Below are 14,688 nucleotides of genomic sequence, written 5' to 3'. Positions count from 1 at the left end.
AATAATAATAATAATACGTTGGGGAAAAATGTCCCAGTTTCAATCTCTGGCTCCTTCCAATTTAAAGGCTGAGGGAGAGGAATTTGCGAGCTTGCCAAGGAGTTGATAAGGTTCAGTACCGAGTTATTTGAAGTCTGACAGCTTATTTTCCTTCCCAGGCTGAGGGGGAAATGGCGAAAACAGGATATTTATTGGGAGAGTCTGATTTTGGCAGCTGCTGCTAAAGTTGCAAACAGTGAACCACGGGACAGAGCAATGGAGAACTTCTGAAACAACAATGCGATATTAGCTCTGCCCAAGGCATGATGGAGAGCAGCAACAACTGGCAAAAGATAGACATGATATTTTACAAGGACAGGAAGAAACATTACGGACAGAATAATTGCCACTCAAAGAAGAAGAAAGAGATAGTTTAAATGATTTATAAAGCTACAGGTGAAGCATTTAATGTGGCAATAGGAATGGAAGTCGTTAAAATTGCAGTTGCTGTATAAGGGATTTAACGTTATTTTGACTGGAGTGTAATTGAAATTTAGAAGATTTTGGAACGCAGAAATAAAGTAAAGCATAATTCTAGCATGTGGGAGGCTACCTAAATTGTATCATTTGGCATCTGAATTATTGGTATTACTAACTGTATTATAATCTGGCTTTGTTATAATGAGGCTATTATTGGATTATTGTAATTGAAAATGAATAATAATAAATAATAATAATAATAATAATAATAATAATAAAGGCTGTTAAGCACCTTTTCTGCCCAAGAGACAACTCCGAGTTAAGGCAATGGCCTGACCTGGTATAACACCGTTTCCTTTGTCAAACCATTGACACTGTTTACTATTCACCCACACCCACACACCCACTGACACACCAGTGTGGTATAGTGGTTAAAAGTGATGGAGTAGGACTTTGGAGAGACCAGGGTTCAAATCCCCAGTTAGCTATCAAGCTCAGTGGGTGACCTTGGGCCAGTTGTTGCCTCTTAGCCTAACCTACACCACAAGGTTGTGGATATTAAATGAGGAGGGGGGCAACCATGTCTGCCACCTTCAGCTCCTTGGACAAAAAGGTGGGCTATAAATGTCATCCGTCCATCCATCAAATGTTTAAGATCTGTTAACAGGGCCGGTGCGTCCATTTAGGCAACTAGGCCGTTGCCTAGAGCGCGTAAATGGAGGGGGCGCAAAACCCCTGCGCCACCGCCCTCCCACGGCACCCTCTCGCGCTCCTCCCGCCTATGGAAGAGCAACGAGCGAGCGGTGGCGGTGGCAGCGCCCGTAACTGAAGCCTTCAGCTATGGCCGCTGTTGCTGCCACCGCTCACTCGCTGCCACCGCCGCTGAAGAGCTCACAGCGTCCCCTCCATAGGCAGGCGGTGCGCGAGCCAAAATGAGAGCTCAGCGCCCTCCCGCCTATGGAGGGGACGCTGGGGCGTCAGCGGCGTTGTGCACGCGTCGTGACACATGTGCCGGGGGGGGGGGGCGCCAGAAGGTGATTTTGTCTAGGGCGCAAAAAGCCCTAGCCCCGGCGCTGTCTGTTAATGAAGCTCTAGTGCAAGCCCTCTGTCGTGTGAAGACTGGATTCCGCAAAAAGACATGGACCCGAGTTAGTTGTCGTCATAAATTTAAATGGTTCTTCTCAAAGTAGAACTTGGTTGGATACAATATAACCCAGGGAGCCCCAGAGCAGAATCCCCTCCTTCGGTCATAGCTGCCAAGTGTCCCCCTGAAAAATGTGGGATCAGCAGCGGCGCGGCACCGGAAGTCACTTCTACGCATGTCCGGACATGCGTAGAAGCGATTTCCGGCGCCGCGCTACCCATGTATGGGCACCAGATATTGGGCGGCGCCAGGACCCAAAAATGGAGCCTCCCTGGCAGGTAGGAAATCCGGGGGAATTCCGGAATTTTTTTCAATCCGGGCTGCCAGCGGGAAACGACTTTAAAAACGGGGGTTTCCTGCGAAAAACGGGAGACTTGGCAGCTATGCCCTTCGGTTTCCATCAATTGGTGTTCCCAGTTGGAGTTGAACAATATCTAGAGGACGACAGGTGTGTTCCCCTGGCCCCAACATTTTAGTCAAAGGAAGAGGGACCCACCAAGAACAGTAAACATGTCGTAGGGAAAGCCACTGAGGCACAAGTGCGGTTTGAAACATTTTGACTCGTAGGCACATTTGCCAGGAGAAATGATTCAAGGGTTTTAGACGCCAGCTCTTGCCACGGGCAGCGACGGGCGATTCTGGCTTTACCTTTCTCGGCCAACGAGACTCTGTAGTTTTCCAGGAAGATGACCTTCAGCTTGTTCCCCACCACAGGGTCGCTGTTGACCACGTGGCCCACGGAGGTGATGAGCTTGATTATCATTTTGGCCATGTAGTAGCCAGGAGCAGCCTGCAAGGAGGGCAGAAACACAAGCACTTAGAAGGAACTGTGGCAGCTGGGCTTCCTTGCGCTTCCCCCTAGCCTCCCTAAAACCGGGACTGTTAGCATAAATCCTCTACATGGCACAGATGCTAACATGTGACTGTATTGTTTACTTTATGTGACTGTATTTTCCCCCAAGCAGGAGCCTGGATGTAACCCGACTCCTGTCATGTGATGTTCGTTGTTCTTTTATCTTACTTTCACTTCTGATTGAGTGAGAGTGATGGCGTACACACTTAACCATCACTCCCTAATAAACATAGTTAAAAAGCTACGATTGTTTGCTGTCTTCTTTACCGAAGCCAGTGGCAAGAGAAAGAATGCTTTCTAGATGTATTTTTTTGTTTGTTTAAGCAGACTTTTCAGCTGTACAAATTCCCCATCAACACCTCACAAGCCATTTGTGGTGGTGGTGGGTGGTCACGATAGAAGTGCCGTGTTTCTCCAAAAATAAGACACTGTCTTATATTTATTTTTCCTCAAAAAAACAACAACATGGTGGCTTATTTCCAGGGGATGTCTTTTTTTTAATTTAAATTAAGTACAGTGGTGCCTCGCTAGACGAATTTAATTCGTTCCACGGGTCTTTTCTTATAACGAAAAATTCGTCTAGCGAATCCCATAGGAATGCATTGAATTTTTTTAAAAAAATTTCCCCCCCATAGGAACGCATTAATTGAATTTCAATGCATTCCTATGGGAAACTGCGATTCGCTAGATGACTTTTTCGTAAAACGAATTCGTCTAGCGAGGCAACCTCCACTAGAAAAAACCTTTCGTTAAGCGGAAATTTCGTTAAGCAGGGTGTTCGTTAAGCGAGGCACCACTGTATGGTACAGTTAAACCTACAGTTTAACCTACAAGGTTAAACTGCCTATCACTATGGCTTATTTTCAGGGTATGGCTTATTTTTGGAGTATGGCATATTTTCGGAGAAACACGGTACATAGAATTATGCTTTAGGGAGGTGTTTTTTCATTCTCCTGTAACACTAGCGCTCTGGATGGGTAGTAGCATCAGGAGAGGTGAAGAAAAGTCTTCCTTCACACAGGGCTTAATTATTCATCTGTGGAACTCCCTCCCACAAGATGTGGTATGTTGGCCACTGACAAGTCCAAGGTAGGCAGGCAGGCAGGCACTTCCAAGCCCCAAAGGGGCAGCCCAGCAGATCCTAGGCTGTCCCCTCTCGAAATGTGCAGCGCAAACCCATCGCTTACTTTGCCGCCAATGATCACCGTCCGGGGCACAAACAGCTTCATGGGGTCTCGCTTGATGCCTGTGGAAGGGAAAGGAGAACACAAAATGAGAGCCAGCGTGGTGTAGTGGTTAAGAGCGGTGGACTCGTAATCTGGTGAACCGGGTTCGCTTCCCCGCTCCTCCACATGCAGCTGCTGGGTGACCTTGGGCTAGTCACACTTCTCTGAAGTCTCTCAGCCCAGTGTTTGTTGTGAGAGAGGAAGGGAAAGGAGATTGTGAGCCGCTTTGAGACTCCTTAAGGGGAGTGAAAGGTGGGATATCAAGTCCAAACTCCCCCTCCTCTTCTCCTCCTCCACCAAGACACCTAGAAGGTGAGGCTTTCATTGCCTACTAGCCACAAATGCCCAGCCGCCCCCGTGCCGTTACTTACGGTTGTACATGGTGATGATGTGCAGGCAGTTCATGAGTTGCCGCTTGTATTCGTGGATCCTCTTGACCTGGACGTCAAACATAGAAGCCGGGTTGATCTTCACCTTATATTCCTTCTCCAAATACTGGGCAAACTTGACCTTGTTCTCCTGAGAGAGCAGAGGGAAGGTGCAATTGTTCAAAGCAGCAGCAAATATAGCCAGCAAGGCATGGGATGAGGCCACCGGATGCAGCAGCCACCTGTCTAATGTCGTTCCCGGGACGTCCTTTTTATTGCACATTAATGACAATGTTGGTGTGGTTACACACAACCCTCCTTTTCAACACCGTTTGCACCTGCAAATGTTTCAGAGCCAACATACAGTTCCTTTCCCAACCGGGGCCCGTCCCTTAATCTCCTGCTGAAATCCCGCACATTTCATAGCACAGAAGTTTCCTGGGCCTTTCCATCCTGTTTTGCTGCCATGTAATGCAAGCCTGCCCCCCCTCCAGAAGGTAGCATTTGGGGGAAGCACCGCAGAGAGGACAGAGTGGAATCATGTGCGAACAGTGCCGGATTTACGTATAAGCTAAACAAGCTTAGGGCCCCACTCTCTTGGGCCCCCCAAAAAAATGTAAAGGAAAAAAACCTGGATGTACATTTCCAAAATATAATAATAATAATAATAATAATAATAATAATAATAATAATAATAATAATACTTTTATTTATACCCCGCCCTTCCCAGTCTAGACCGGGCTCAGGGCGGCTAACAAAAAAAATATCAACGCAGGTATAAAAGAAACAATTCAATTAAAATGCAGATTAATACAATGTTAAAATTCAATTTTAAAATTAAAAATCTACAAATAATATAAAACCATTATAAGATAAAACTTTTTGGGGGGTGTAACCCCGGGGTCAGACTGCGTCAGTCCAAAGGCCAAGCGGAACAGCTCTGTCTTGCAGGCCCTACAAAAAGATGACAACTCCTGCTGGGCCCTAGTCTCCTGAGCCAGAGCATTCCACCAGGTCGGGGCCAATACTGAGAAGGCCCTGGTCCTGGTCGAGGCCAGCCTAACCACCTTGTGACTCGGGATCTCCAGTATGTTATTATCTGTGGACCTTAATGTCCTCCGCGGGGCATACCGGGAGAGGCGGTTCCGTACGTACGAGGGTCCTAAGCTGCATAAGGCCTTAAAGGTCAAAACCAGCACCTTAAACCTGATCCTGTACTCCACCGGGAGCCAGTGCAGCTGGTAAAGCACTGGATGAATCTGATCCCGCGGCCGGGACCCCGTAAGGAGTCTCGCCGCGGCATTCTGCACCCGCTGGAGTTTCTGTGTCAGTTTCAAGGGCAGCCCCGCGTAGAGCGAGTTACAATAATCAAGCCTGGAGGTGAAACCTACATGCGGCAACAGTGTTTTGTGTTGTGTAGGCTCCTATGATGTAAGTCATGGGCCCCGCCTGCTAGCCGCTCCCTAAAATATCACTGGTTTGCTCCTTTCTATATATAGGGTGCCTCCATTCTGCATGTGCAAATGGCTTTAGATACCTATTAGGTCCATAAATGACCATATGGCATATATTCAACACAAAAACCAGCAACAATTTGCTGTTGACAAAGGACAGCTGGACATATAAAGGGCCCCATTACCTTCAGTAGCTTAGGGCCTCATCAAACCTGAATCTGGCCCTATATGCAAACAATCCAGTACTAATTCACCACTAATGGACTACTGTATCGTTTTCGGTTTTAAGCTGTGTGTCTGTTTGCCATCCTGAGCAAACTTGGGCTCTTTGTAGGAAAGGTGGGAGATAAATGCAACATTTGACTTTCCCCTGCATTTACTGACATTATGAGTACTTCCAAGTGTTCTTAATATGGTGCTTCAAAGCGTTCGCTTGGCATCTTGTGAGCCAACCTTGAGCACTACTATGGAAAAGTGGCACGCAAGTAAACTGACGGGGACGCCGCCGGCAAAGATCGAGGGCCGAGTAGGCGTTTCGCCATCCTTGGGCCACCACGTTTGCTTGACGTGAAGTTCAGCGTCTCCCAGGAATCTTGGGAGCAGAGACCTGCCTCCTCTCGAGCTGCAGCATCGACAAGAAGACGCCCAGCTCCTCCACCCGCTTACCTGTTTGACTTTGGAAACTTCCCGGATGAAAAGCTCGTCGTTGGCAAACCGGTGCAGCTTCGTCAGCTGGCTCAGGTCCTTGACGTATTCCTCTCCTATTTTCTGTAAAACAGAAGCAGGGGGCTTGAGGCATCCAGACCACCTGCCTCCAGACAAGCAGCCTTTCCTGTGCCTGAGGTCCAGCGCCGAGGGCCTTCTGGCGGTTCCCTCGCTGCGAGAAGCCAAGTTACAGGGAACCAGGCAGAGGGCCTTCTCGGTGGTGGCTCCCGCCCTGTGGAACGCCCTCCCACCAGATGTCAAAGAGAAAAACCACCACCAGACTTTTAGGAGACATCTGAAGGCAGCCCTGTTTAGGGAAGCTTTTAATGTTTAATGGATTATTCCATTTTAATATTCTGTTGGAAGCCGCCCAGAATGGCTGGGGAAACCCAGCCAGATGGGCGGGGAATAAATAAATAATAGTTATTATTATTCCGGAATATCTGCTCACCCCCCCCCCAAATGATTTTTTCCTGCCTCTTACCATGCCAGCCTTACATGCGCCCACCTGACCGCTTCGATCGGTGGAATTGGCACCACTACAGGCGTCGCAAAACACCCATTCTGCATTTGTGAGAACTTGATAATTTAGTGCAGCAGAACTTTGGAACTCCCTGCCTATTGAGATCAGGCAGGTGCCTTCACTGTGCTGAAAACATTCCTGTTTAGACAAACCTACTCATCACATGCTTGGAAATATGAGGTAGTTTGGACCTCTTTTAGAATTTTATCTTTTGTATGTTTTGAAGTAGTGTTGTGAATTTTTCTTGATTTTACTGTGGACAAGCAACCGTTTTTAATCCAAAGCATTAGCTATAATCTTTAGCAAATCTTTCGTAAACTGTTTTGAGGTTAAAACAGTTCAATCTCCCAGGACATTCTATACAAGATCTCAAAGCAGCTGTTTTATTACAGAAAAAAATCAGGAACAGACTGGAAAGAGAAGTTCCTGAATTGGAACTCATTACCAAGCTCAAAACCATGGAGCCACCTGGGATGAACAAAGACATAGGATTCTTATCTCATTATGCATGATCAAGCTTTATTTAGCGCCTCAGCCCTTGTTTTTTCCCCGCAGGACCTATTGCAGTCATCAGCAGTTGTTAACAGCCATCTACAGGTTTACCACTCCCATCAGCCCTTCACCCATTCCCACCCCCCCCCCACCCTCTGTATATACATAAGGGTCTGACTTCTGTTTCAAGTGTATCTGACGAAGTGTGCATGCACACGAAAGCTCATACCAAAATAAAAACTTAGTTGGTCTTTAAGGTGCTACTGAAGGAATTTTTTTATTTTGCTTCGACTCAGACCAACACGGCTACCTACCTGTTTTGAGGTTTATAATCAAATGATATATACGTTTTATGAACTAAATGCATATATATATATGCATGCCTCTGTTTCCCCATGAAAATGGTAGGCAAAGCTACTGCCCCAAATGTCATCACTTTGCTACTGTGGTTTTCTGGGTTAAGAAGGTTGCAGACCAATTTTTCCTGGAACTAAATAGCACAGAAATGAGCTCTGAATGCATGCCATATACCAGAAAATTAGTTTTTCAGAAGCGACTTTTGCATCATGTGAAAGCTCAAATACAACGTGGAAATTAACAGGGAAATGGAATAAACTGCTGCCCCAAAAGCAGCCTTATTGCTGCAGTCCAAGGTGGACACAATCTACCTTGATAGAAACTGTGCAATTTCTGCCAAAGCAAAGTCGACTGCAGGTGGGCTGCATACCTCTGCTATTAACTCTGCGAGTCCCGGGTTGCAAAGCAGGAGCCACCGCCGAGGGGTGATGCCATTGGTTTTATTCTGAAACTTCTCTGGCTCCACCTCGGCAAAGTCCTTGAACCTGCGCAGGAAGGAAGTTCTCGGTTCAGTGGCTGGGGAAACCCAACCGGATGTGTGGGGTATAAATAATAAATTATTATTGTTGTATCATCAAGATTTCTTGGCTAACAATGCATCGTAAGAAGAGTCTTTTGCTGGATCAGGCCAAAGGGGGCCCATCTCATCCACCATCCTGTTTGCACAGTGGCTCTCTTCACTTAATTGTCCTACTGTACGGCTGGGGGACCTCCAAGGGGAGAAGGCTCAGAGCCCGGGGAGTGATGGTGGTGGAAGGACGATGAGTAGTCAGAGGGAGAAGACTGGGAAGAGGAGGTGTTGGAAGCTGAAGGGGTAACAAGGCTTGGTGAGCTGGGAGAGTCTGTGGCAGAGAGCAGTCCAGAATCAGAAGCGGAAGCAGGAGAGAAGGATGAGGGAGGCAGAGAAGGGTCAAGCTGGTGAAGAAGTCAGGGTGTCTGCCCCTCGTGCTGCAACACTCTCTCCTCCCTTCTGATCTCCCAGGACCAGGAGAGGGATGAAGCAGGGTGAGAAAAGACAGGTACATTGGCATAGTCTCAGATTGCTTGGGAAGAACTTGGGGGAGGAGTTGACTTAGGCAGTTGTGGGAAGGTGTGTGTGTGTGTGTGTACTATTTTGGGGCTGCGATTTCACAGATATTTTTCACTGCTATTTACTTCATTTTTATCATCAATTTTATTGGTCTTTGCATTGCACGACAGGTTTACTTGTGCTCTGGTACAGAGGAAGGGTTGGGTAGGAAAGCACCAAACGAAATAGAGATGATTACAGAAGTTCCTCTGAAGTACAAAACAGAAACAAAAACCACCAGACAAAAATGGGAAGGAAACCACAATACCACAACTGTCAGGGTACTGACTGCAAAGAAACAGTGACCAAGAAAAGGTGGAAGGAGAGAGGGAAATGTTAGGGGGGGAGGCCAACCTTTCTCCACAGGGGACACAGACATTTCCTCTTGCCTGCTCCCACAATCTGCATGTGCTCCGGGGCTCTAGAGCAGTGTTTCCCAACCTTGTGCCTCCAGCTGTTTTCGGACTACAATTCCCATCATTCCTGACCACTGGTCTTGCTAGATAGGGATGATAGGAATTGTAGTCTCAAAACATCTGGAGGCACAAGGTTGGGAAACACTGCTCTAGAGCTCTGTCTTCAACCACCACCCAACTGGCTCAGCGGCAAAGCACCCAGAAGCCCACCTTGGATCTAAACCCTGGTTCCAGATTTTGGCGGGGTCTCCACGCCCACCCATTCGGGCCCCGCGGAAATGCCCACCCATACTCACACTTGCGACTTGACGATCTCCGTGTGGATCTTGGCGACCCCGTTGACGGCATGTGAGCCCACGATGCAGAGGTGCGCCATGTTGATGCGTTTTATGCCTTCCTCTTCGATCAAGGACATCCGCCGGAGGCGCTCAACGTCCTTTGGAAACATGGCTGCGATTCTCTGAGCAGGGACAAGGAGGGCAAGACGGCTCAGGCACTCACAGCGCTCCAAAAGGATGCCGGAAGATGCCCAACCCAGTTCCAAAGCTCCCTGGGACCTCTCCACACAACAACAGAGCCTTGAGCTTGAAAGGGGGGTGTCACAGAACTACAGTGGTACCTCGGTTTACGTACACAATTGGTTCCAGAAGTCTGTACTTAACCTGAAGCGCACTTAACCTGAAGCGAACTTTCCCATTGAAAGTAATGGAAAGTGGATTAATCCGTTCCAGACGGGTCCGCGGAGTACTTAAACTGAAAATACTCAAACCGAAGCGTACTTAACCTGAAGTATGAGTGTAATTGGCTCTGGAAGTCCGTACTTAACCTGAAGCGTACTTAACCTGAAGCGAACTTTCCCCTTGAAAGTGGATTAATCCATTCCAGACGGGTCCGCGGAGTACTTAAACTGAAAGTACTCAAACCGAAGTGTACTTAAACTGAGGTATGATTGTAGTATTTTTGCATTGCAGGGGGTTGAACTAGACGGGGGTCCTTTCCAACCCTACAATTCTATTATTGTGTTCCCTGATTTGTATATTTTTTAGTTGGTGGGTTTCTCCCCCTTTATTAATTCATTCCTATGCCACCCTCTCAAAATATCAGGGCATTGCGTACACCACTTTGTATACAATGAAACATAACGTGCCGTTAAAAAACAGGACCAAATGATCATTAAAACAACTGTCTAATAATAAGAAAAAAAGGTTTTAAACAGCGGCATAGGCCAGTTGGCATAAAAAGGGACATGTGGAAGTGAGGACGGCTGCCAATTGTTGGCTAGGCGAGTATCCCACAGATAGGCAACACAAAATTCCTGACTTTTGTCAACACGCAGGAAGACTTAACAGTGCTCTTCCAGGTGATCTCAGAGATTGGGCTGGGATATAAGATCTCAGGTGGTCCTTAAAGTATCCTGCACCCAAGTTGTTCAGGGCTTTATATATCAACTCAAGGTGCCACAGCCTGACTGTTCTAGGTGCTACTGATGGGAGTTGTAGTCTTAAACACCTGGAAGGCACCAGGTTGAGGAAAGGTTGCATTCGAGTGAGGGCAAGAAGCATGGTCCTCGCTCCGACTTGGCTCCTGTTCTCATTGGTTATACTTGATGATGCCTGAAGCCAAATCGGAGTGAGGGCAACCCTTTCTTGGGCTCCCCTCTGGCACCCTGTGGGCAAGAGAAAAGCCAATCCTGGAATCCAGTGAGCCATCGGGGAGTGTGAGCTCCACCCTAGGCAAGCAGGGCAAAAACATCTGTACCATTCAATGCTTCTCCAGGAAATCACTTCCGCTGCCTCCCCGAATCATGGCATTGGGCTTGAAAATCAGAACTGGGGACAATGGCGACGCAGCCCTACTCACGTCCAGGTGCCTCTGGTTGATTTCATAGATGATCTGCAGGTGTCTGGGCAGCAATTTCTCCACCAGCTCCACCGGCCAGCGCTCAAGGGCTTCGGGGAGAACCGTGTGGTTCGTGTAGGCGAAAGTCCGCGTGGTGATGTCCCAGGCCTAGAAGTTGTGAAAATAAGAGAAAGGCAGTGAGCAGGGGAAGGAAAGGAAACAGGAGGCTGAAGTAGCTCAGTGGCAGAGCATCTGCTTTGCATTCAGAAGGTAAACATTAGGAAGAACTTCCTGACAGTAAGAGCTGTTCGGCAGTGGAATTTGCTACCATGGAGTGTGGTGGAGTCTCCTTCTTTGGAGGTCTTTAAGCAGAGGCTTGACAGGCATATGTCAAGAATGCTTTGATGGTGTTTCCTGCTCGGCAGGGGCTTGGACTGGATGGCCCTTGTGGTCTCTTCCAACTCTAGGATTCTATGATTCTAGGTCCCAGGTTCAATACCCGATGGGGGATTGAATACGTATTTGGGGTATATACTCTTGCTATGGAGGGAAAAGAGCCACGCTCACGGTTGCTTATCCTTACATCCTTGCGTACATTCCCTTGACACACACAGCAAGCTTGTTGTTGAGAACTTAGCAATCCAGTTCCAAACCGGGTCGTAAACACCAACGCCTTTTTTTTAGCTGCCCATGGTAGCTATTCGGCGCAGGCACCCACAGCAATTATCAATATTTGAGCACCAGCACCTCTTTTAAGAACTATGGCAAGTTCTTAAAGAACTGGGAGTGCCTGATCACCTCATCTGTCTCCTGAGAAATCTCTATGTGGGACAGGAAGCTACAGTTAAAACTGGATATGGAACAACTGATTGGTTCAAAATTGGGAAAGGAGTACGACAAGGTTGTATATCGTCTCCCTGCTTATTTAACTTATATGCGGAATTCATCATGCGAAAGGCTGGACTAGATGAATCCCAAACCGGAATTAAGATTGCCGGAAGAAATATCAACAACCTCAGATATGCAGATGACACAACCTTGATAGCAGAAAGTGAGGAGGAATTAAAGAACCTTTTAATGAGGGTGAAAGAGGAGAGCGCAAAATATGGTCTGAAGCTCAACATCAAAAAAACTAAGATCATGGCCACTGGTCCCATCACCTCCTGGCAAATAGAAGGGGAAGAAATGGAGGCAGTGAGAGATTTTACTTTTCTGGGCTCCTTGATCACTGCAGATGGTGACAGCAGTCACGAAATTAAAAGACGCCTGCTTTTTGGGAGAAAAGCAATGACAAACCTAGACAGCATCTTAAAAAGCAGAGACATCAGCTTGCCGACAAAGGTCCGTATAGTTAAAGCTATGGTTTTCCCAGTAGTGATGTATGGAAGTGAGAGCTGGACCATAAAGAAGGCTGATCGCCGAAGAATTGATGCTTTTGAATTCTGGTGCTGGAGGAGACTCTTGAGAGTCCCATGGACTGCTAGAAGATCAAACCTATCCATTCTGAAGGAAATCAGCCCTGAGTGCTCCCTGGAAGGACAGATCCTGAAGCTGAGGCTCCAATACTTTGGCCACCTCATGAGAAGAGAAGACTCCCTGGAAAAGACCCTGATGTTGGGAAAGATGGAGGGCACAAGGAGAAGGGGACGACAGACGAAGAGATGGCTGGACAGTGTTCTTGAAGCTACGAACATGAGTTTGACCAAACTGCGGGAGGCAGTGGAAGACAGGAGTGCCTGGCGTGCTATGGTCCATGGGGTCACGAAGATATATATATTGATTATATATATTGTGGTTTTATAATTTGACTTTGTTCTGTGAACTGCCCTGAGATGGGTACAGGGCGGTATATACAGTGGTGCCTCGCTTAACGAACGCCCTGCAAGACGTAATTTTCGCTTAACGAAAGTATTTTTCTAGCAGAGGCTGCCTCGCTAGACGAATTCATTTTACGAAAAATTCATCTAGCGAATCGCGGTTTCCCTTAGGAATGCATTGAAATTCAATTAATGCGTTACTATGGGCAAAATAATAATAGTAATAAAAAATTCAATGCATTCCTATGGGATTTGCTAGACGAATTTTTCGTTATAAGAATTGACCCGTGGAACAAATTAAATTCAGCTAGTGAGGCACCACTGTAAATTCAATAAATAATAATAATTATTGTTTGTTTGCTTCTGCTATTCAATTATCTCTATAATCTCCGTCCTGGAGGGGGCACAAGCAAGGTCCATAGCTCAGCAGTAGAGTGAAGCCACTCCATCAGAGCTCTTAAAACCACAAAATCCAGTCAGGAAACAAAGCCAGAAAAGTTCAGCTTAGATTGCTCCAAATATTAAAATCCAGATGACCTCAGGGTTGCCGGGCATAGCTGCCAAGTCTCCCGTTTTCCCCGGGAAATCCCTGTTTTTCCAGATGTTCCTAGCTGAAAAAACAGATTTTTTTTGTTTCCCCCCTGGTTTATTCTGGCGCGGCGGCCATTTTGGAACTGGGCGGAGCATGCTCAGAAGCGACTTTTGATGCTGCTCTGCCCAGTTCCAAAATGGCTGCAGCGCTACTTCCGGTCTGCTATTTCCGGCCCGGTCGCTTATTTCTGACAGCAACTTGGCAGGTATGTTGCCGGGAGAACCTTGGCCACATACGATTCTACATTTCCGTACCACCAGTGACCAGCAGGTGGTGCCATTGTGCAAGACCTCAACTTGGCACACCTTTGCTTGGCACATATCATTCGCCCAGGAAGTCCTATTTTTTTTGCAAGAAGATCTGATGATGGGCGTGCAGCTACATGGGCAGGCCCCCCTGCCAATTCCACGAGAAAGACCTAGAAGGTCCCCAATGTACAGCTGCATCATTCAGATGGAAATAGGAAGTTACCGTAGAACAATCAGACCCTTGCTCTACTTAGCTGGCCTTGCAAGCGGGGAGGGCGGTGCTGAGTTCAAGTTCTGCTCTTGAGGCTCCCCAAGAGGCACCTGGTTGGCCACTATTAAAACGGGGTGCTGGACCAGATTGGCCATTGGCCTCATCCAGTTGCCAGGCTCTTCTGAAAGCCGGGCCCTTCCGCTCCTTTATCCCTGGAAAGAAACAGAAGCGACATGGAAGACTGTGCCAAACCTTGTCCCACGGCAGCCTTTCAATGTCCAAAAACACTCTCATCAGCTCGGGGATGGCCAAGGCGGGATGGGTGTCATTCAGCTGGATGGCAACCTGCAAATGTAGAAGGTAGTGAGAATTTAGAGCCCCAAATTGGCTGGCCAGCCTCTAAGACAGGGGTCAGCAACTTAAGGCTCATGGGCCACAAGCAGCCCACAGGGGTCATTTAACCACAGCCCCCAAACCGAGCTGCCCACTCGGTGAGTCCCTGCACGCTGCGCTAAACCGGCGCAGCGCGGGGACTCGCTTTCGCAGTGCTGGAAACCGCATTTGCGCAGACACAGACGCCAGAAAACGCATCTGTGCAGATGCCGGAAATCGTGGGTGGGCGGGCAATCCAGCCCACAGAGGGATCTCCACTGGAGTGAACTGGCCCAGGCAAGGTAAACCTTGGCGACCCCTACTCTAAGACAGAACTCATAGCTGGGTTTTTCTGCCCCCTCCTCCCACCTGTGCACAGAATGGTTTTTGCTGCTCTGCACATGTTCAGAGGAAATCATCACTACTGTACTATATTGTCAGTTTGCATTTCTTAGTCCAGAAAGTATTGATCTGATGGGTAGAGATCTTTCCTATTCTAATAAATTCAAGAGAAGAAGAAGAAGAAGAAGAAGAAGAAGAAGA

At 47.5% G+C, this 14,688-nt stretch overlaps 1 protein-coding gene across 2 annotated transcripts in view; it reads right to left on the bottom strand.

Annotated features, from left to right (window-relative positions):
• Positions 1-14,688, bottom strand: part of PYGL (glycogen phosphorylase L) — a 53,637-nt gene that overhangs the window by 10,610 nt on the left and 28,339 nt on the right. For both annotated transcript variants that reach the window (XM_060270675.2, XM_088674708.1), the window contains exons 10-17: positions 14,026-14,118; positions 10,927-11,073; positions 9,363-9,526; positions 7,952-8,066; positions 6,171-6,272; positions 4,054-4,201; positions 3,644-3,702; positions 2,252-2,393 (exon numbers count right to left, since the gene is read on the bottom strand). In XM_060270675.2, coding sequence (XP_060126658.1) covers positions 2,252-2,393; positions 3,644-3,702; positions 4,054-4,201; positions 6,171-6,272; positions 7,952-8,066; positions 9,363-9,526; positions 10,927-11,073; positions 14,026-14,118 — 970 coding nt within the window. The remainder of the gene's footprint in view (positions 1-2,251; positions 2,394-3,643; positions 3,703-4,053; positions 4,202-6,170; positions 6,273-7,951; positions 8,067-9,362; positions 9,527-10,926; positions 11,074-14,025; positions 14,119-14,688) is intronic.

Source organism: Zootoca vivipara, chromosome 1 (assembly GCF_965207765.1).
Source record: "Zootoca vivipara chromosome 1, rZooViv2.hap1.1, whole genome shotgun sequence".
NCBI classification, from domain to species: Eukaryota; Metazoa; Chordata; class Lepidosauria; order Squamata; family Lacertidae; genus Zootoca; species Zootoca vivipara.
The sequence above is the reverse complement of the archived record's forward strand: the minus strand, read 5'-3'. Positions and strand labels throughout refer to the sequence as shown.